Source organism: Lynx canadensis, chromosome B3 (assembly GCF_007474595.2).
Source record: "Lynx canadensis isolate LIC74 chromosome B3, mLynCan4.pri.v2, whole genome shotgun sequence".
NCBI classification, from domain to species: Eukaryota; Metazoa; Chordata; class Mammalia; order Carnivora; family Felidae; genus Lynx; species Lynx canadensis.
The window spans coordinates 103,714,946-103,738,596 of record NC_044308.2 but is presented as its reverse complement, the minus strand read 5'-3'; the positions used below and the strand labels follow the sequence as shown (position 1 = coordinate 103,738,596).

General features: G+C 39.5%; 1 protein-coding gene across 11 annotated transcripts in view; it reads right to left on the bottom strand.

Annotated features, from left to right (window-relative positions):
* Positions 1–23,651, bottom strand: part of TMEM260 (transmembrane protein 260) — a 90,490-nt gene that overhangs the window by 43,033 nt on the left and 23,806 nt on the right. For 10 of the 11 annotated variants that reach the window (XR_003969563.2, XR_003969562.1, XM_030319187.1 and 7 more), the window contains 7 exons: positions 21,973–22,150; positions 20,307–20,420; positions 10,386–10,565; positions 8,445–8,485; positions 4,652–4,735; positions 3,347–3,461; positions 2,212–2,381 (listed from right to left, as the gene is read on the bottom strand). Coding sequence is in view for 9 of the 11 variants with exons in the window: in XM_030319187.1 (XP_030175047.1) it covers positions 2,212–2,381; positions 3,347–3,461; positions 4,652–4,735; positions 8,445–8,485; positions 10,386–10,565; positions 20,307–20,420; positions 21,973–22,150 (882 nt within the window). In the remaining 2 variants the exon portion in view is untranslated. The remainder of the gene's footprint in view (positions 1–2,211; positions 2,382–3,346; positions 3,462–4,651; positions 4,736–8,444; positions 8,486–10,385; positions 10,566–20,306; positions 20,421–21,972; positions 22,151–23,651) is intronic. The other variant, XM_030319183.1, reaches the window with a different exon arrangement.

Genomic DNA, 23,651 nt, shown 5'->3' with positions numbered 1-23,651 from the left:
TAACTTCGTATGACATTGGTCTGACTCTCTTGCATGCAAGGTTGATCCTTTTCACCACTTCCCCCGCACCATAGTCTCTTCTCTCCTTTCTAGACTGAGAACTAACTCATTAGGGAATGACACCAACAAGAAGGAAGGGAAGGAACAGCTGGTTGAGTTGTTTACTTCTCTCCAGGCATTTCTTGCTATTGCCAACAACAGCGGTACAACTCTTTTCAGTGACGGAGTGGACTTTCTAACTTCAAAGAAAACTGGCATGAATTCTGAGAGCTTCCCATGAAAAAAGAAATAGACTACAAGAGAGTAAACGTATCAAAACACGGAACAAGCAATGTCCTGCCTGTTATTATCAGGTCTGTTACATTTAATGGTTTGGAGACACACAGCCTAAAGTTGAATCACTGGGCTAGCGTCACAAAGCAAATGAACACTGCTAGGAACAAAATATTAACCCTTGCCTTTGAAACTGCTGCAACTGCTTCCTGCTATGATTCCCTACTTTGCAGGGTGATGCCTCACATTTTGCCACCTAGTGAAGTTGCTATCTATTCCATTCCCCTGGGACAAATACAAGAATCAAAACAAAATACAATAACCCAGCCTTGTACAAGCATCCCTGATGTCGAACCTGGATTGCCCTAAAGACCCGAGTCAGGAGGAGACTGGGATAAAACAAACGTGGGAAACATGTGGGCTTTGCAGACCCTTGTTAAGCTAGCTGTGGAGTTGTGCCTGGGACACACGTCCCCTTCCCACCAGACCTCCTGTGAAGCAGCCTTCCCAACACTGGCTCTACCCTGGTATTATAAAGAACATCAGTTTTTAAAGTTAAGTTGAAAGGGGACATCTAACCTTTTAATCATTATTTTTTAAAGGCTTTAAGTATATATGCATGTATATATGTATGTATGTATTTATGAGAGAGAAGGCACATGAGTAGCAGAGGGAGAGGGAGAAAGAATCTTATGCAGGCACCCCCCCCCCCCCCCCCAGCACAGAATCCCACGCAGGGCTCGATCTCACAACCTGAGCTGAAATCAAGAGTTGTACCTGAGCCACCAGGTGCCCCAGAAATTTAACCTTTTAAAATACCAATCAGTGCACCTGGGTGGCTCAGTCGGTTAAGCGTCTGACTTCAGCTCAGGTCATGATCTCGTGGTTCGTGGGTTTGAGCCCCATGTCAGGCTCTGGGCAGACAGCTCAGAGCCTAGAGCCTGCTTCAGATTCTGTGTCTCCCTCTCTCTCAGGCCTCCCCAGCTCATGCTCTGTCTCTGTCTCTCTCTCAGAAATAAACATTAATAAAAAAACTTTTTTCAATACCAATCAAATCTCACTATCATGAAACTCCAGTGGACTCTTTCCACCTCTGTAACGTTTACTCAACGCTGATGGAAATAAATGAACTATCATCTAAAACGTGGACGTCTCTTATGTTAGACTGAGGTTTTCATTGGCATGGTTATCAAACAGATTTTTAATACTATACTATAATACTAATGCATAAGAATGAAGAAACTTTTAGAACTTCAATGATTTCAAAATAATTAATATTCACTGCTATGGAGTGAACTAGAAAAGGGCCAGGTGTTACTCAAAAGATGAAATCTTTGAAGGATAAAGGGAATTATTTCAGGGCATACAAAAAGGCCCAAATGCCTTTACTCTCCATCCAAGTGGTATTTAAAAAAAAAAATTTTTTTTTAACGTTTATTTATTTTTGAGACAGAGAGAGACAGAGCATGAACGGGGGAGGGGCAGAGAGAGAGGAAGACACAGAATCAGAAGCAGGCTCCAGGCTCTGAGCCATTAGCCCAGAGCCCGACGCGGGGCTTGAACCCACAGACCGCGAGATCGTGACCTGAGCTGAAGTCGGACGCTTAACCGACTGAGCCACCCAGGCGCCCCCAAGTGGTATTTTAGATCATGGACACATCACGGACGCATCCTCCAGATCCTACAAAGTCTCTCTAGGGCTCCCTAGGGGAAAATATACAACTGGTTGATATGCGCCACCCAAAGCCTTGCTGGCAACGCCCTGAAACTACGCATCAGTCAGGCTGAGATTCTGTTCAGTCAGAAGCACCGCATCCAGACCAAGCCGTCTCACTCTGAAAACCAGTGGAGGTTACAGGTGCAACAAAGTCCGAGGATCTAAACATCCAAACGTCTCTTGTTTGGGTGAGACTTTTCATAAAATTAAGCATGTGTTACCTGAAATTAGAATATATTTGGTACATTATAAAAAGCGTTGCTGAAAGCCACTCCAGACACTGAAGCCCACTGGTGTTCAGCACTCGGTTGCTCTCAGAAACTAGCGCGGCAAAGCCGACGCCGGCGAGCACGGCCACCACAGCGTTGCTCTGCATCCAGAATCTTTCTACCTGTGCAAGAGACACAAGAGCAGCACGTCCGGCTGGCTGCTTTATGCAACCAATCAGGCACCTGTCGACTTAAAAAATACACCGCCTGTGCCTATTGCTGTCACGCAGGTCTTGTTAACTGACTTTCCCCCATCCGACTCCAAGTCCCTCTAGCTTTCAATTTTCAAATATTTCCCCTTTCCCGTTTGACACACGAATCTCCCTTTTTGGATCCACACGTTCTTTTCAATCCCGTGGCCTGCGCCTTGAACTCCTGCCACTTGTAAGGTGGAGGGGGTGGAGAAATGCTTTTGCTTTGCTCCTGATGTCTCCTCCCACGTGGGAAGCTCCACCAATGTAACACCCCTCACTTCTTTCCCGAGGGGTGCAGGCACTGAGCTGGGGGGGGGGGGAATCTGGGAGCTGAGGGTGGGTCCGCAGAGCCCTCCCCTTTCCTCTTTCTCTTGGAAGTGATCTGCCTACAGGATGCACCTGTCCAGGGGCAGACTCTGTCCCTGTGATGCCAGTGGGGCGGGTGTGGGGTGGGGAGGGTCTTGCCCTGGACAGAGCTGCCTGTGACTAGTGGGTGGGTCTGTCCATTCCAGGATGTGCTATGAGGAAGCCCCCTTGCCCACAGACATAAACCACACTCTCCAATCTCAGAGTGATCAGTGATAAAGGTGATTCACCCTGGTTTATCTCATTTCTCAGATGATTCAGAACTCAAGATGATCAAATAGGGTATTATTTATTAGGCCTCTCGAACACACACATACACTGCATTGGTTTCCGCCATCAGAGAAGAGCTATCTACATTTATAATTTCTACTACAAAGAGAATACGCTAATAATTTTTGATCTATAATAAATTACACACAATTTTAACTATTCTAAGATAAGTCGCTCTTCTACAAGATTCGTGAAGACAAGATTGTACATTCCTAATCACCTTTTGGGTCAAAGGGCCATATCCAAGTCAAACTTACCACACCCATGAAAAGTGGTTTTGAAATATCTAAATTCGCTCTCCAAGCGAAGAACAATGAATAAATGCAAAACATTCCAGTAAAAAGCCATACTGATGATGGGTTCTGTCTGTCCCTATAAAAAAATTTAAATATGTCCAAAATTATTTATATGCATGAATATTAATGACAATATCACATAGGTTTAAACTACAGGGAAAAAAAATTAGACCCATAAAACTTTCCATTTTTAACTAGGGACAAAGAAAGATCTCAGTTGAAAGAAATCTGAGTGGGAACATATAACCAAAACATAGTCATTCACTACACATTGTAATACATATCACAGACGACTTCACTTGGAACTATACAGCAACAGATAGAAAGTTAAGATTTGCAGAAGAAATACAGATTATTAATCTTGTTAAATCGGAGATGCAATTAAACATACGCAAAACAAAGGAATAATGTCATGCATCAAAATAAGAAGATTTTACAATGACAAATCTCAATATTGGTGAGGACGTAATACTGCGAAAGCACGTGTTATTATAATCTTCAAGAAAAGATACTTTGATAATATATATGAAGAGCCTTAAAAATAATCACACTCATTGACCTAGCAATTTGATATGTAAGTGTAAATCTTTAAGAAAAACCAGAAATGTGGATAAAGGTTAATCCATAAAAATGCTTTAATATTACTTGTAGCAGAAAGAGTGGAAGCAATCTGCAAAGTCTCAAATAGTTAAAAGTTAATTCTCCTAGGTCACAGAATGGAGTTTTACACAGACGTTTAAATGATTTTAAGTGTTTTTATGATACGGGAAAATGTTCACAATGTAACGTTAAGTGCCAAGGAAACACAACTACAAATGTATGTACATGTATAAATTTACATAAAACACTTAGACTAGAAAGTAAATGAACAAAAAATTAAGGGAGTGTTGCATTTTTCAGGTTTTCTTTTATCATCAGAGGTTACTTTTTTCTTCACAGGAATTCAAATTATGGCTTACTTCTTTTGCAATGCAACAATAAGTAGCTATGGGCAGAGTACGGGATCAAACCAGAAGTTTAAGACATCAAATGACTTGCTTACTTAGATTGTAATGTGATGAATGCTCAATCTTCCAAAATCATTAATTTATAATCAAGAAAAAAAAAAAAACTAGCAAGAAAGCAATACAAATTTGCTGTAACAGAAGTGTCAGTCATTTATATTTAATATAAAATAATACTTGCAATGTTCTACAATGACATATTAAAATATGAATGGAATTAGTGAATATGGGGAAGAGAATAGGGAAAAATTATATTACTCACTTTCTTGCTAAAGATATATTTGCCCAAACTGCGAGGGCTTGAATGTTGAATGAGAGTTGGGTCCTCATACTTGTTACTTGAGAACTGTAAAAGACAATCTAACTTATTGTTGGTAGAAAACAAACATGGTTAGTTCCAAATAAAACATTATTTGTAAGACACACCTGATAACGCACTGAATAGTTTTAAGGGCTGGAGTCAGATTTTAAAATTACTTTGTCTTCTCATTTTAAATTTGGGAGAAAAGGTACCACAAGAAAAGAGTTAAACAGTTCTTTTTTTAAATTTCTTTTTTAACGTTTGTTTATTTTTGAGAGAGAGAGAGACAGAATGTGAGCAGGGGAGGGACAGAGAGAGAGGAAGACACAGAATCCAAAGCAGACTCCAGGTCTGAGCCGGCAGCACAGAGCTCAACGTGGGGCTTGAACTCACGAACTGTGAGATCATGACCTGAGCTGAAGTCTGATGCTTAATCACTGAGCCACCCAGGCACCCCAAGGGTTAAATAGTTCCAAGATGTTTTCCAATTGTAACACTGGGTTACCAATTTTATATTTGGCTTAGGATCAGAGCAAGTAATTCTTCTGTATTTGTAATATTGGTATGGTGTATCGATATCATAAACCAATTTGTATCCTCTGATTGGTTTGGTAAGAAGTCATCAGAAATGGGTTTTTGAACTTCTGTCAGCATTGTACACATGGCCTCCTGTGATTTCCTAATTGAAAACAAAATAAATTCAAATAATTTTCTGGAGATCCAATCATAAAAAAGGAAACAAGAACAAGAGAGGTGATCTCCCTTAAAAGGCTTCCTTGTTTTCTATATTATGTGGTTCAAAAATGTTGAAGCCATCTCTGAGAAATGTATTCTTTTTCCTATAATTAAACTAAATTCTTCCATTAACTAATAAGGATTTTCCAACTGCTTTCTGAGTTCTAAAGTAGCTCTAGCAGTCTCCACTTTTCAGAAAAGAAACGACTCTATACACCATCTCAAAGAACTTTCTTCTCCCTACCGGCAATTTTGCTGGAGAAAATGCGATGCCATAATTATGGAAACCACACAATGTGTCTTTTACTAATGGAGACTCATCTACTATGAGAAGATATTCTTACCCATTTTCAAATACACTTGAAAAATTGATTCCAGCATGAGGCCCATTTCAAACCATTCTTCAAAAGGAATGAAGTCAGTCTCAAAATTAATTCTTAGAGATCTGTTGCTTAAGTGTTAGCTCTAAAACATGGTCACTGCCTAGGGTTAGATTCAATAATTTCCTTGTACAGGATTGCAATTTAGAGATATGCATGGGGAAAGAATTTAATTTGCTTGACTGGAAAAGGATAGATGATTAGGTCCCATCATTTTGAAGGATTTTCTAGTAGGTTAATTATGAGTTGCTTCTCTCAACACTCCTGTCCACCTGAAACAATTAAAGGCTAGAAATTCTCTCCCTCAGTCAGAGAGTGCTAGGATTAAGCCTCCATTCTACATTATGATCTGGTTTGAACAAATAGCATGGGTGTGAGTGGTCATTACTTTTGTCATGTCTTTTTCCTGGGCATATTACCTAACTGCTATTCCTTCACTATAAAGGAAGCTTTTGTGTTCCCCAATAGATGACCTTTATGTGCACCTAATAAAAGTTAGATGTAAAGTCCAGCATTACTCTTTTTTTTTTTTTTAATGTTTCTTTATTTTTGGGAAAGAGAGAGGGAGGAGAGGGGCACAGAGAGAGGGGGAGAGAATCCGAAAGGCTCCGAGCTGTCGGCACAGAGCCCAACGCAGGGCTCAAATCACAAACTGTGAGATCATGACCTGAGCCGAAGTCTAATGCTCAACGAACTGAGCCACCCAGGCGCCTTCACAAAGGTGCCTTACTCTTGAGAGCTCTTTGGAGTTCAGGTGGGATTTGTGAAGGTAAAATATACTAGTAATCTTCAGTGTGATAACAACCCTGGGAGGTGGGTAAAAGAGAGCAGCAGTGAGTCGTCTGGCATGGAGCAAAGCAGAATAAAATGAAGGTCCACGGCCACTGGTAAAGCTGTCTTTATAACTGAGCTTCTGGCAACCTTCTCTCCAAACGAAAAAGAAGAAGGACCCACGAAAGGGTCAGTCAGACATAAAAAAAAAATATTCAAAATTAGTTGTGAGAACCAACAAAAGGTTACAGAAGAATAATTGGTACCAGGAAAGTGTTTTCAAATTACAGTATAAAATGAAAACCAGCAGGCTAATAAAACAGTATGCATATTACGATGCCATTTTTAAAAACAAAAATAGAAGAAATATTGGAAGGACACAGACAAAAATGTTACCGGTGGTTATCTCTGTATGTTGGAATTATAATAATTTTAATTTTCTTATTTTTGCTTACCTGGATTTTCTAAACTTCTTATAATGATTATGCATCATATTTTGGGAGTAGGGAAAAAGGTCATTTAAAAAGAAAGGAAGGATGGCAGGAAGCAAACAAGCTAGCAAGTTAACAAGACAGAAACTGTGAGAACCTATGAACTGCCTTGTATACAGAGTTAAAATATTCTCCCCATATTTTAAAAATGGTTTTCAAATAGTCCTGGGAATCCCACATTAATAATTACTTAGGAGATCACCTGTGATAGAAGACTATTTGCCATAATTTTATATTGAAAATATTATAAAAATAGTAAAGGATTGGTATGGATATTTTTCAAGTTGTCTTAATCTGTGTGGGTTTTAAAGCAAATATTAACCCATTTTTCCAAGAACCCTAGTGGGTAACGCAGATGAAATTTATTTGCTTAACCTGGCTCTAAAAAAGGCTGGATATTAAAAATATTTAAGTCCAAAACAGAGCTTAAGGACAGCCTAAAGAAAAAGTCTTTTTTTTTTTTTTTTAATTTTTTTTTTCAACGTTTATTTATTTTTGGGACAGAGAGAGACAGAGCACGAATGGGGGAGGGGCAGAGAGAGAGGGAGACACAGAACCGGAAACAGGCTCCAGGCTCTGAGCCATCAGCCCAGAGCCCGACGCGGGGCTCGAACTCACGGACCGCGAGATCGTGACCTGGCTGAAGTCAGACGCTCAACCGACTGCGCCACCCAGGCGCCCCAAGAAAAAGTCTTAAGAGACATCAAGTAAATAAAGCTCTGAATAATTAAAGAACATAGCTCAATTCTAAATAAAAATAAAATAATCAAATTGCTAAATACAATGTTATAAAATATCTCTGAAAAAAAAGCATATATAAAACCAGAACAAAGAATAAATTATGTATAAAGAAACAGTGCATTGGGTAATTTCGTATCCAAATGAAAGTTGAAACATTTTAGTTGCATAGGTTCTACATAGTCTCTTAATAACTGCTGTATTTATTACTCACTTCAATCTTTACCTTATTGAAGGAAATGCTAGAATGTTTGACAGTATACACACACAACTGTTACCTGTACAGGCTAAAGCTACTTCTCAGACATACTGCTTCACAAAGAGATAAACCCAGAAATCCCAAAATTCAGTTAACGGAATGAATAGAGAATTTACTTAAAATCAGTTTCAGGGGCGCCTAGGTGGCTCAGTCAGCTAAGCATCTGACTCTCGATTTTGGCTCACGTCATGATCTCAGGGTTTGTGAGATCGACCCCAAATGGGGCTCTGCGTTGACAGCCAGAGACTGCTTGGGATTCTCTCTCTCCCTCTCTCTCTCTGCCCCTCCCCTGTATATGCACGCTCTCCCTCTCTCTCTCAAAAATAAATAAATAAACTTAAAAACAAAACAAAACACAGTTTCAAATATTTCATACTCACAGCAAAATTTCAGACATACTGGATCCTATTTCAGATTTGGCCTAAACATAAAAGAGAAAAATTTACTTGTGCAAGCATTAAACTGAAGCTTTGTTAGGCTATTGTATTTTAACTACCTTGATTTTAAATATGCGTGTTTTAAATAGACAAAGCAACATCTCTCTGTATTCAGTCTTTACTTCAGAGCCTTACTGAGTTTTTGCAGAGAAGTCAATGAAAACTAAACACTTTCTTTAGGAAGAATTAATGCAGAAATAATGATTGGCTAAAAATCAGTTAAAATATTTCCAGCAGGAATGATTAACACATTAATGAATTAACAGACTTTACAACACTTTTGTTACGGAGTCTCTTTAAGGCACTTTGATTAGAGCTCATTATCACATGTTAGTCTATAATTTCACAATTACATGTGAATTATACAAATTTCAAATCTGGAATGGCCCTCAAGCAATATTGTAATGGAATAACCAATATAAGTAAGCCAGAGTATAAATTTAAAGTATCAAACTTTCTAAGTCAAGAAGTAATTAATAATTATCCTTTCATTAACCTATTTTATTATGAAATATCTCCTCCATACAAATAACATATATAATGTGTATTTAAGAGATAAACAGTTTTTTTTTAAAGTCTACAGAGCCACCATTCACTTAAGAAACAGGACTGCACCAATTCCATAGGGTATCTCACAAAGCACTCACAAGCCTCGCTTTTCTTACCCCCCAGTGGTAACTATTACCTTGAGTTTGGTGTTAATTATTCCCCTACTTTCTAATAATATATAGTTCTACTTCTTTTGTATATCTCCTTGAGTAATAGACTGTTTAGTTTTTGTATGGTTTAGAATTTTCTATCAATGGTGTCAAATAACATGTAGTGTTCGGAGATTTGCCTTCGTAGAAGGCACAAAAAACACAAACCATGAAAGAAAAATCCGAGACAACTGTCTCTCTTAAAAACAAAAAACAGGGGCGCCTGGGTGGCGCAGTCGGTTAAACGTCCGACTTCAGCCAGGTCACGATCTCGCGGTCCGTGAGTTCGAGCCCTGCGTGAGGCTCTGGGCTGATGGCTCGGAGCCTGGAGCCTGCTTCCGATTCTGTGTCTCCCTCTCTCTCTGCCCCTCCCCCGTTCATGCTCTGTCTCTCTCTGTCCCAAAAATAAATAAACGTTGAAAAAAAACCCAAAAAACAAAAAAAACAAAAAACAAAAAAACCATGAATTTGTCCTCCTATTCTTCAGATAACCTTTACCATAACCACACTCAGTGTTTTGCCCTGATTTCTGTTTTAGGGACAGTAGGGCCTTTTGAACTTTTATAACGCAATTTTAGTGAAATTATATTTTATAAAGTATTTACACATAGGTATGACAGTAAATAGTACCACGAACACTATTTGTCAAATGTGAAAAAAGAAAGTGTTTTGGTCGAGGTAGATTAAAAATTTTGAGGTTTTTTTTTTTCTTTAATCTTTCCAAATATTTTTAAATCACAGACTGAGGGACCAAAGTGATACCCGATGCTAAGAATGAAGTGTTTCAGGTGCTGGCGGCAGAATCTTTTTAACTTTGTCATGCTGAGAAATATATTCAGGATATATGACATTATGATGTCAGGTTTGGGGATTCCAATTTTTTTCTAATGTCTGTTAAAGGCCATATTCCAAGGAGTAAGTCTGTTATGTAAATAACTGAAATGAAAATTCTCTGTACTGTCATTGATAAATATTGTTTTTTTCAGTCAAAGCCCAGGCAGAACACTGAAATTTTGCCATTTACTTCCTTAAAAGTGTTTTACTTATTTTTAAGAGTTTATCTTATTTTTTAAGTAATCGGTACACCCTACATGGGACTTGAACTTACAACCCGGAGATCAAGAGTCACGTGCTCTACCAGCTGAGCCAGCCCAGTGCCCCAAAAGGGTTTTAAATATAAATTTACCAGACTGAATGTTCCATATTCTTCCCTGAGAAAATGCGTCAAAAATCCTAGCAATGTTGTCTGGTCTCCCCAGGTCCAACGGGCTTGATTGAGGTAGGACGAGACAGGAAGGTAGACATAGGGCAACAAGCCAGCACCGAAGCACAGACTCAGCTTCAACAAAGAGCCCAGGGAGAGTTCCTGCATCAGAGCACATTGGGTTGTCTAACAACGTTTATTTTAGTCCCTTCATCCCCGAACTTCCAGAACACAGCGAGGAAAACACCAAAATGTTTACTCAGAGCTGATCTCTCAATTTATAGTTAAGTTACCCCAGAATCCTATGTTAAACCTTCTGAGTCCTGTGGATTACTAGAGAATTGCATCAGCCTGAATTCCTTTGCATGGCAGGTGAAGCAAATAATATTAGTGAAGACTCCTGAGTATCATGTGGATTGCATGTTTTATATTTAAAACCATGTCATGACATGTATTACTCTAATACCAATTCACTTCACCACCATCATCGGGAGTAGGCTTCAACTATATTCTCTCTTGTGATTACACACTGATGATATGATTCTCTCTACAAGGGTTTTGGATATTTTGTGGAAATAGTGGGCACAAATGAAGCTAGCTTTTAAATTACCTCCCAGCTCATCCAAATGCTTTCTCCTCAGTTTACATATAGGAAGGAGTACTGATGGAAATTTGTTGTATGTAACAATGCTGTTACGTTCGTATGAGAATGTATTTTTTCATCTGCACATTTCTAAAATAAAGGACAGTACTGACAAAGTCTCATAAAGATTATATCCAAAAGAATTCTGATATGCTAAAGACTCAAAGAGTGGTTGCTTTAGTAATTGGGAAAGGGAGTCTCTTACAAATATCATAATTGGAAATTGCCAACTTTTCCTTTACAAAAAAGGAAAATTCATATGTGACAATGAATACAAGAACCAAGGTTCACATTCACCAGAAGTAGAACAAGCAGTTGACTTATATTAACATTTTCAAATAAACACTCTTAATTGAAAATGGAGTGTTTTTATTATAGTACTGATTTCATTAGATATTTCTAAAGAGGTAATGAGATGCACAAAAATGATGCATGAAAAGAGTATAAGAAATAGCTAATCGGATAACATGTCTTTGCTATTCTTAAAAGTAATTTTAAATAAAGCAAATGTTTATATTTTGACAGTTCCTACATGTTGTAAAGTTTGATTTAAAGTGGCACGATGCACAATTTTCCTTTTGTGGGGGAAATACACAGGGAGACAATTACATGAGAGCGTTTTCAGAGAGCACTGGAGAGTGGCTCAGAGTTCTAGCTGCACAGACATTAGAATCATCTGCAGAGCTTTTTGAAAATATTAATGCCTGGGCTTCACCCCAGACCAATTCAAACAGAATTATTTTAGGGTGGGATCAGCATAAATACACACACACACACACACACACACACAATATATATATATATATATACATGGATGTATACATGCGTATACATATATGTACACACATATACACACTTTTTAAAAGCTTCCTAGGTAATCTGAGTAGCGAGGGTTGCAACCAACTGACTCAGGACTTCGTACTCTGCCTCAAATCACCTGACCAGTGAGATCCAAGTACCCTGTCACTTTACGGGTAGACCTTATTCTAGCCTCTGCTATTTAACTAGTGAAAATGAAATGCCCTTTGAAGAGTCATACTTCCCAAAATGTCATCATGCATCAGTAGCTGACCTAAGTATGGGAAAAACAGGCTCTCAGACAAGGCTCCCACCTTATCAACTCTGAGTCCTGCATGTTTCATAGAAAGAATATGGCTCTTCTTTCAATTAACTAACACAAGACATTTCCTTTTTTTGTTATTATATTTATTTATTTTTGAAAGTGAGACACAGAGCGTGGGTGGGGGAGAGGCAGAGAGAGAGGGAGACACAGAATCCGAAGCAGGCTCCAGGCTCCGAGCTGTCAGCACAGAGCCCAACGTGGGGCTCGAACCCACAAACGGTGAGATCATGACCTGAGCTGAAGTCGGACGCCTAAGCCACCCAGGCGCCTGAAGACATTTACTTTTTAAGTTCCTGACTGTCAATGCACTGCTCTGGTATCTGAAAGCACCTTCTCTGATGTCAGAAGCCTATCTACGCATAAGGCCACCAAGATGGCAACATAGATCATTCCTGACTTCAGTATTCCCCACAAAAACACCAGCTAGCAACTATCCATAGACAAGACATCATTGTGAAGAATCCCAGGATTTAGGGGTGAGGCTGAAGCGCACTGTGCACCACAAGGACTAAGAAGGGCCGTGTTAGGAAGAAGGAGGAGCACTCTGACTGCATCACCCCACCCCCAGGCCAGCACTGCACTGCACTGGCAGAGCATCCCTGGGGCTAGTTTTTCCAGTGGGAAAAGACAGTCCCAGATGGACATCCAGCTCCCCCAACATGCAGGACACTTCCCAGGAGGCTCATTCAGTTCTCACCTCATGAGGACCATGGTGGGGGAAAGGGGTTGGCTGGGCTCAACCACTGGGATCACACGGACAGGAGACGGGGAGCAGGGTTTTCAGCAACCAGTGCTCAGATTTGGCAGATGGTGTCCCTCCTGGCAGCGGTGCCCAAACAGAGATCCCAGCCAGGGTTCACCCACCTGCAGGGCTGAGCCAGTAGCTGATCCCACCCTAAAATAATTCTGGTTTAATTGATCCGGGGTCTACTTTAACATAACAAAGTCCGCATATGACAAGTCCATAGCTAACATCATACTCAATGGTGAAAGAAGGAAAGATTTTCCTCTAAGATCAGGAATAAGACAAGGGCACCCACTCTTACCAACTCCTGTTAAACACAGTCCTGGAAGTACTACAGAGTATTCAGGCAAGAAAAAGAAATAAAAGGCATCCAAATCAGAAAGGAAGAAGGAAAACTGTCTCTGTTTGCAGATGACATGATCTTATATAGAGAAAATCCTGAAGACGCCACCAAAAATCTGTTAGACTAATAAATGAATTCAGTAAGGTTGCAGGATACAAAATTGATGCATAACATTAGTTGTGTTTCTACAGACTAAAAATAAATTGCCTGAAAAAAAAGAAAATTATCTCATTTACAATAGCATCAAAACCGATAAAATATCTAGCAATAAATTTAACCAAGGAGGTGAAAAATCGATACGTTGAAAACTAGAAGGCATTGATGAAAGAAACTGAAGAGGGCACAAATAAATGGAAAGATATCCCTCGTTCACAGATTGGAAGAATTAAAAATTTTTAAGTGTCCATAATACACAAAGCCGTCTATAGATTCAATGAAATCCCTGTCAAGATTCCAATGGCATTTTTATTTTTAAAAATTTTTTTTTTCAATGTTTATTTATTTTTGGGACAGAGAGAGACAGAGCATGAACGGGGGAGGGGCAGAGAGAGAGGGAGACACAGAATTGGAAACAGGCTCCAGGCTCCGAGCCATCAGCCCAGAGCCTGACGCGGGGCTCGAACTCACGGACCGCGAGATCGTGACCTGGCTGAAGTCGGACGCTTAACCGACTGCGCCACCCAGGCGCCCCTCCAATGGCATTTTTAACAGAAATAGAAAAATGAACCCTAAAATTTGTATGGAACCACAAAAGACCCCAAATAGCCAAAACAATCTTGCAAAAGAGGAATGAAGCTGGAGGCATCACACTTCCTGATTTCAAACTACATTACAAAGCTTTAGTAATCAGGAGGCAGTTCAAGATGGCAGGGTAGGAAGATTCTGAACTCACCTCCTCCCACGGACACAAATTTACAAAGACCTGAAAACTACCTGAACAAGCGCCTCCACAACGAAGAACAAAAGGGCCACCTGAAAACGGATAGAAGAGGCAGAGACATGGTCTTACAGAAAACCTCACCCCAATGCTGCAACCCACAGTCAGGAGGGATCTCGTACATACAGGACTTCTCCCTGAGGGGTATGGGGTTTGTGCCCCACATAAGGCACCCCAACCTTTGGAACCTGCACCAGAGTAACAACCCCCCACCAAATGTCTGGTTTTGAAAGCCAAAGGGGCAAACATTCAGGAAATTCACGGTGCTGTAGGAAACAGAGACTCTGTTCTTAAGGGCTCAACGTGTAGACTCACTCGCCCCAAAACCTGGTACAGAAGCAGCAGTCTAGAAAGTGCTAGACTGTAAGTGAAGAAGATTCATTTGTTAATCTTTTTTTAATTTTTTTTTTAACGTTTATTTTTGAGACAGAGAGAGAGCATGAACGGGGGAGGGGCAGAGAGAGAGGGAGACACAGAATCTGAAACAGGCTCCAGGCTCTGAGCGGTCAGCACAGAGCCTGACGGGGGGCTCAAACTCACGGACCGCGAGATCATGACCTGAGCCAAAGTCGGACGCTCAACCGACTGAGCCACCCAGGCGCCCCTCATTTGTTAATCTTAAAATGTCTGCTGTAGGTGCAGAAGCCTGGTAGAACTCTCTCTGAGGACAGAGACGCTGGAGGGTACCATTTCTGGCGTTCTTCCTTGACCCTGTTATTGCCAGTGAGTGCGTCCCATTCCTGTGTGCCACTCCATCGTGGCTCTACCAAAGCCAGCCAGTGTGCACAGCCCACACAGGGGATGCCCCTTCAGTGCGTGGATCTGGTGATCAAGGGGGATTGCGTTTAGGAGTCCTATGGGTCTGAAACCATTGGAAAGACGGTTCTTAACAAGCTACCATCCCCGAGGGGCTGCACTGACAACAGACTAAAACACACCCTTGGTCTTCCTGTGAAAAAACTTCAGCCTGAGGGGTGGGGAAGTTTTAGATTTACCACACATCTAAAGGCTACAGAAGTGCTCTCAGGGAACGCTGGCTGAAGGATACCATCTTTGAGCTCTCACCTGGCCTCACTACAGCTTGCTGGCATCTCCCAGAAAGAAGCTCATATACTCGTCTAGAGCCCCGAATTTGCATCAGTCCCTAAGCGGAGGCCTCCAGATTGCTTGGTCTGGAGGCCAGCAAGGCCTATGATTACAGTCCCATGGGACTATATATATATATATATATATATATATATATATATATTTGCATACATTAAAGATGCTAATTGAAGTTCTAGTTTCCAATCAGCCTGAAACTAGGTGCTGAGATCCCTCTGTCTGGAACACTCACAGGCCTTGACACAATAACTGGAACCTACCAAGGAAAGCCCAGGCTGCTCAGACAATCATAAAGGCTTGAGAGACAACTAGAGCAAGGTTAAACAATGAGGTACATCCCCTACACGATGTGACTCCTGCAAGACTAGGAGAGGCAGCCATTTTGCCTAGTATAAAGAATCAACCTCAGAGAGTCAAGTAAAATGAGGAGACAGAGGAATACATTTCAAATGAAAGAACAAGATAAAACCCTGGGGAAAAAAATCTTAATCAAACAGAGATAAGTAACTTGCCTGACAAAGAGTTAAAAGTACCGGTCATACAGATGCTCACCAAACTTGGGAGAAGAATGGACGTACACAGTGAGAAGTTCAACAAAGACATAAACATAAGGCAGTACCAAAGTCACAAAATGGAAGAATACAATAACTGAACTGAAAGATACACTATAGGAGTTCGAGAGCAGGCTGGATGAAGCAGATAGAATCAGTGAGCTGAAATAGGGGGAGTGGCACTCACCCAAACCAAGCAGCAACAAGAAAAAAGTTGTAAAAGTGAATATAGCTTAAGAGATTCACAGGACAACATCAAGTAGAAAATCATGTGTATTATAGGGGTCTCAGAAGGAGAAGAGAGAAAGGGGCAAAAAGCTTATTTGAAGAAATAATTGCTGAGAACTTCCCTTACCTGGGAAAGGAAAGAGACATCTGGATCCAAGAAGCCCAGAGAGTTCCAAAGAAGATGACCCCAAAGAGACCCACACCAACACACATTATAATTAAAATGTCAAGGGGCGCCTGGGTGGCGCAGTTGGTTAAGCGTCCGACTTCAGCCAGGTCACGATCTCGCGGTCCGTGAGTTCGAGCCCCGCGTCGGGCTCTGGGCTGATGGCTCAGAGCCTGGAGCCTGTTTCCGATTCTGTGTCTCCCTCTCTCTCTGCCCCTCCCCCGTTCATGCTCTGTCTCTCTCTGTCCCAAAAATAAATAAACGTTGAAAAAAAAAATTAAAAAAAAAATTAAATAAAATGTTAAAAGTTAAGGAAGGAAGGAAGGAAGGAAGGAAGGAAGGAAGGAAGGAAGGGAGGAAGGAAGGGAAAAGAAAAAAGAAAATTATAGGCCATATCAGATATCCCTGATGAACATCAATGCAAAAATCCTCAACAAAATATTAGTAAACTCAATTTGACAATACATTTAAAGGATCATATACCGTGATCAAGTGGGATTTATTCCAGGGATGCAAGGATGATTCAACATCTGCACATCAATCAACATGACACACCACATTAATGGAGTGAAAGATAAAAATCATATGATCATCTCAACAGATGCAGAAAAACCACTTATAAAATTCATTTACCATAAAAACTTCCAACAAAGTAGGTATATGGTCACTGAAAGGCCATACGTGACAAGCCCACAGCTAACATCATACTCAACAGTGAGAAGCTAAAAGCTTTCCCACTATTATCAGGAATAAGACAAGGATGCCCACTCTTAACATTCTTAATCAACATAGTATTGGAAGTCCCAGCCAGTGCAATTAGGCAGGAAAAAATATAAAAAGCATACAATTGGAAAGGAAAAAGTAAAACTGTCACTATTTGTAAATAACACGATTTTATATAATGAAAACCCTAAGGACTCCACCAAAAAGCTGTCAGAACTACTAACCGAATTCAGTAGAGTTGCAGGGTACAAAATCAATATAAAAAAATCTGTTGCTTTCTTTTTATGCAGTAACGATGAACTATCAGGAAGAGAAATTAAGAAACCAATTCTGTTTACAATTGCATCAAAAAAGAATAAAATACCTACAAATAATTTTTTAAATAATTTTATTTATTTATTTATTTATTTATTTATTTATTTATTTATTTATTTAGAGAGTGAGCAGGCAAGAGGAAGAGAGAAAGAGAATCTTAAGCAGGCTCCATGCTCAGCATGGAGCCTGATGTGGGCTCAATCCCACAACCCTGGGATCATGACCTGAGTGGAAATCAAGACTCGGACACTCAACCAAATGAGTCACCCAGGTGCCCCTACCTACAAATAAATTTAACTAAGGAGGTGAAAGACCCATACACTGAAAACAATAAGACACTGATTAAAGACACTAAAGAAGACACAAATAAATGGGAAGACATTCTATGTTCATGGATTGGAAGAGTTAGGACTGTTAAAACATGCAAAGCAGTCTACAGATTCAATGCAATCTCTAACAAAATTCCAAAGTCATTTTTCACAGAAATAGAACAATCCACTTGTATGAAACCACAAAAGATCCCAAATAGCCAAAGCCATCTTGAAAAAAAAAACAACAAAGCTGCAGGCTTTTCAAACTATACTATAAAGCTACAGTATTTAAAACAGTATGGCACTGGGGTAAAAACAGACATAGATCAATGGAACAGAATACAGAGCCCAGAAATAAACCCAGGCACACATGGTTAATTAATTTATGACAGAGAGGCAAAAATACACAAGGGGAAAAGACCAGTCTTTTCAAAAAATGGTGTTAGGAAAACCAGACAGTCACATGCAAAAGAATAAAACTGGATCACTATCTTACACCACAGACAAAATTAACTCAAAATGGATTACAGACTTGATTGAAAGACCTGAAACTATAAAATTCCTAAGAGAAAACATATATACATACATAATATGGAGTATTATTCAGCCACAAAAAAGAAGGAAATTCTGCCATTTGCAACAACATGGATAAAACTTGACAGTATTATGCTAAATGAAATAAGTCAGACTGAGAAAGGCAAATACTGAATGACCTAACCTATACGTGGGATCTAAAAAACTGAACTCCCAGAAACACAGAGTAGATTGGTGATCACTAGAGGTGGGGTTTAGGGATTGAGGGAAGTGAGTGAATGTGGTCAAAGTGTGCAAATAGTTATAAAATGAGAAAGTTATAAAATGAGTAAGTCTGGGGGATGGTCATTATAGTATTGTACTGTACATTTGAAAGATGCTATGAGAATAGATCTTAAGAGTTCTCAACACATACGCACACACATTTTAACTACATGAGGTGATGGATGTGTTAAGAACCGCATTGTGGTAACCTCATATATCAAATCATCATCCTATATACCTTAAACTTACACAGTATTATATGTCAATTGTATCTCAATAAGCTGGAAAAAGAAAAAGGAAAAAAATGAAGACTGGAAAAATAAAAAAGACGCCAGCTAAGATCACGGACAGCAGGGTGTGAGGGCACCCCCATCTGTGTATCCGTCAATCTGCAAGGAAAATATTTGCGCCTCCTCAGGTTTGTACTCTATAGAAAAGCCTTCACTGAATTATATTTTTTATGTTATATCTCCAACTTTAAAAAATCAAGGGTTTATATAATAAAAGACTAGATAAAGAACTTTCTGTATATTCTATAATACCACTATTAGACACTGCCTGCTACACTAATATTCCTTACATAATGGACGTGATTGACTTCACAGAATCCAGTTCCAAGAAAAAGTTGATCTTTCCTGTCAATTGTTATGTTCCGTTTTTATTTCTTTTTGATCGCACAATAAGAATTTTATAACCTCCATGTTATCCTTTTTGCTTTGTTGCCAGAAGCTAAGGACAAAATATGTTCAAGTACAGTAAATACAATTACCTAAAGTTTTGGAACAATTTCCCTATTTCTGTATAATAATTTTATTAAACATGTATTTTCTAATATAATTCTGACTATAGCAACAAACAATGAAATGATAAATAAATGTAGCTGACAAATAAACAATAATTAACAAACCAATAAACAATAAGTAAAATGACTCCAGTGTTGGCTTTGTATTTAGATTGCTTCAACCTCTGGGAGGAAGACTGACAGAATAAAGGGCTTCCGTCTTTCCAAAAACTCACACCTAACTCAGCTCCCTGCCTTTTTTTTTTTTTTTTTTTTTTTAAATTTTTTTTTTTTTCAACGTTTATTTATTTTTGGGACAGAGAGAGACAGAGCATGAATGGGGGAGGGGCAGAGAGAGAGGGAGACACAGAATCGGAAACAGGCTCCAGGCTCCGAGCCATCAGCCCAGAGCCTGACGCGGGGCTCGAACTCACGGACCGCGAGATCGTGACCTGGCTGAAGTCGGACGCTTAACCGACTGCGCCACCCAGGCGCCCCAGCTCCCTGCCTTCTTACGTACATCTCCTAACGCCTTACAGAGTATAGTAATTTTCTCATGTCGCTTTATACCGCTATTTAAATTAATAATAATTTTTCCTTTGAGAGAAAGGAAAAGCTGAAATAAATCATCTTGAATTCTACAGAAATCTGTTCTGAGAAAACAGGATTGTTATTTACCAGAGATTTTATTTTTTGGGTCACAATAGCAGTGACAGTGTCTTGTTTTGTTGGGCGCTGCGTCCCTAACACCTAGGGTAGCATCTGGCAGCGAGCAGGGGCTTGACAAACAGCTGGATGAATGAATAAACCATTATGAATACACTATCCTTTGTCTTAGAACATATAATAAAACAATCAAGGAAATCTGTTATTAGTGTTGTAACTCCTATTTTTATCACGGTGCTGTTCAGAATCACTAAGAAAATGATGAAACAGGCGAGATGCCGCTGCAATCAATACTGCATTTTTGTAAATCCTATTTTTTTTCCAGTCAATGTTGTTAGAGCCTCAGGTCACTTACACATTATAGAAAACTAAAAAAAATTTAAAGCTACACATTTTCTGATGCCATAAATGTTATATCGGGCCTTAATAAAATATTATGAATTTTCATTAAAAACACTCAAAAACCTACCTTCTCTTTTAAAAGTCGGAAGAGAATCCATGGTATTATGCACAAAATATAGAGTACTATTGTGTGCTGATTACATAAGCTAAGGCCACAGCAGAAAGCACCAATTTTAGCTATCTGAAAAAAAAAAAAATCTAAGTTAAAAATTTATTTAAAACTCATAAGTAAGTACGATGGTAAAAAACTATTCTTTATATTAAAACCAAGCACTTGTACCATAGGTCAGGCTGAAGTCAACCTCTTAGACACAAGCAGTCACACTTCAACAGACACTAATATTTATCACCATTATTTTTTATAATATTGCCCATTGTCATCCAATCACTGCAGTTTGACCTTACATGACTGCCTTCAAATTAAGTTTTCGAAAGTTCTGTGTGATGACTAGATAAGTCCTAACAATAATAGGATACTGTATCATTGAAGTAAAACCTGTAACTAAAGCTCAGTCGTTCTTTCCGTTTCATTTTTTCTCCTAGTAAATAAAGTACAATAGGGACGCCTGGGTGACTCAGTTGGTTAAGTGGTCGACTCTGATTTCAGCTCAGGTCATGATCTCATGGTTTGGGAGTTTTGGAGTTTGGAGTTTGTGAGCTGCGCTCACAGCTTGGGAGCCTGCTTCGGATTCTTTGTCTCCCTCTTTCTGCCTCTCCCTCTCTCTGAAAAATAAATAAATGTCAAAAAAATTTTTAATAATAAGTAAAATAAAGTATAACACTTTTTTATTTAGAAACCAAGTCATGGGTGCTGTTTTTGCTTTTTTTGAACATGTGCAATTTTCATAATCAGAAAAAGTTATTTTGAACAAAAAGTAAACTCTAAAGCAGCACAGAACTGTTTATGGAAACCCCAGATAAACCAGGGTATTCTTCTGTTCATATATTCTTTAGCAACAAAAAGTTGCCTATACTAAGATGGTTTGGTACTTTCCAATGTGTAGACTGTAAGCTCCTAGAAGACCGGGTTCCTTCACATTTCAAATGATTCTGATATTAGCATTTGCCTTATAATTTATTGTAACCTCTTCTGAACTACTTTGTTTATACATTTGATACTCTTCTTATAGTTAAAAAATAGTACAATATTTTGGTTTTTTTTTTTTTGAGGGAGAGAGAATCTTAAGCAGGCTTCTCACCCAGCATGGAGCCTGATGCGGGGCTTGATCTCATGACTGTGAGATCATGGCCTGAACCGAAATCAAGAGTCGGATGCTTAACTGACTAAGCCACCCAGGTGCACCCCGCCCCAACAGTACAAATTGGATCTTTTTGGCAATTAGAGAGTCAGTCAGTGTACCATATTGGCATATAACCTAAGGTGGTCAGTCTGGAGCTTGGCCTCTTATGACCACACATGCGCACATGCACACACACGTGACGGTGGGGCTAACCACCAAGCCTATCTCTCCCATAGGACTCGGAGGGGGTTCCAATCCTCTCATTCTCCAGAAAGCTTCTGAACTCTGAGAGGAAAAAAAGTCCCATGTTGTATAAAGGCTATCATGGGTCACCGTAAAAGAACTCAGAATATTTTCTCTCTCGACATGCCTAGATTACCTTGACAGTAATCAGATCAGATACACAGCGCCCAAACCAAAGTTAAAAGGAAATATAGCAACTGTCTAAAAATTAAAACAAAAAGTGATTTCACTTTGATCAAAATAGGTTACCTTTGATCTTTCTTTGGCGGTTGCTGCCTCCTCAAAATGTACAGTAAGAGCCATAAGCAGCCCCACAAACAGATTGTTTAAGCTGAAAACCTCTGCTGCAATGGACCAGTGCCATGTTAGACGAGAGAATGAAAACACCCCCGCAGCAAGGATTCCTCCAGCATGGGAGCCAGAAAGCCTGCAAATACAGATAACATGAAATCTTCTTTCCCAACAAAAAGAACCGACTTTATTTTCCTTTTTAGAAACTGTAGCGGCAGAAATTATGACAGTCACCCAGCCCTATCCCAACACATTATATGGTTAATACATTACTTTCATGTAATAATTTCTTCCCACACGTTTTAATTAGCAAGTCCATATATTAACTTATCAACAAATGAGGGAACGAGCCGGCTGGGTCTCCCATGCACTGAATGAGGCTTAGTTCTCAGATGGAACCTCTAGGATTCGAGCCAGTGCAGAAAGCCTGAAGTGAGAGTAGCTGGAGAGATAACAAGTAGTAGCTGGAGAGATACTGAGTCACTTGTCTTGCTATAGCCGCAAAGAAGGATGGTCTGGTTAACACGGAGCTATGCTGAATTGTAAAAATTAATGAAATGGCAGAAGATCTATTCAGGAACACCCTTTCCCACTTCTTGTGGCATGTATGGACCTAGGCACCTTCCACACGACCACACTAGAGTGTATCTCTCAACATATGGCAAAGACGTCTTCATCACAATATTTGGTGATTTTAAGATCTTGAAAGTTAAGGTCTTAGTTTCTAGTGATTTCTTCTCAACACAAAGTTGAAGTTGAAAACGGAGTATCTTCTTTTAAAGACAGGGATGGGAATGTGAACTTCATTAACACAAAGAGAACCAAACGCTACACTTGGAAACAAACTTCTCAGCCCCAGTGCCAACGAGAGGCAGACATCTCAAATAGATCAGGAAGCTGGATCTCAATCCAGAGATCTGATTTGAGACTGGCAACGTGATGGAATATGTTAGCACAGCAATGTCCTATTTCACTAGAAGTCTAAAGTGATGAAAGAGCTGTTACCAAATATCTCTAACACGTGTTGTGATTCAGTAAGCATTACCATGTCTAATAGTTACATTATATAGCCCTAAGTCATCGCTCTTCAACACATTAAAGCATTTCTTCCTTCTAAATTACATTCCAAATTCCTTTCAACTTGTCCTCATACTACCCTAGACTCAATTATTTTAATAGTTTCCTAAGTTGTCTTCTGTTTTCCAATCAATTCTGCAATATAACATCACATTAAACTTCTTAAAACATGCTCTTTATGACTACCTAGCCCCCCAATTTAAGGACTCTTCGTTGCCTGTAGGAAACGAACCAGGTTGGAATCCACGCTCCCAGCGAATAGTAACTAGCCGCTAATTACCAGCATTATTATCTCTACCAACCAGTTAGGCTCCTCAAAATTCCCTAATAAGACATGCTTATTCCCAGTGCCATACCTCTGCTCATGCTGTACCCACGAACTGAATGTCGTCTCAGCTTCTATTTATTCAACCTCTACTCTTTTCTCAAATTTCTCTTCAATTCCCAGGTTTCTAGCTCATCTTGGAATATTTATGGCATGTTAACTGCCTGCAATAATTATTCTGACATTATTTTTGAAATGTGAACAGGAGTTAAACTTCATTTATATTGGAAGTCTT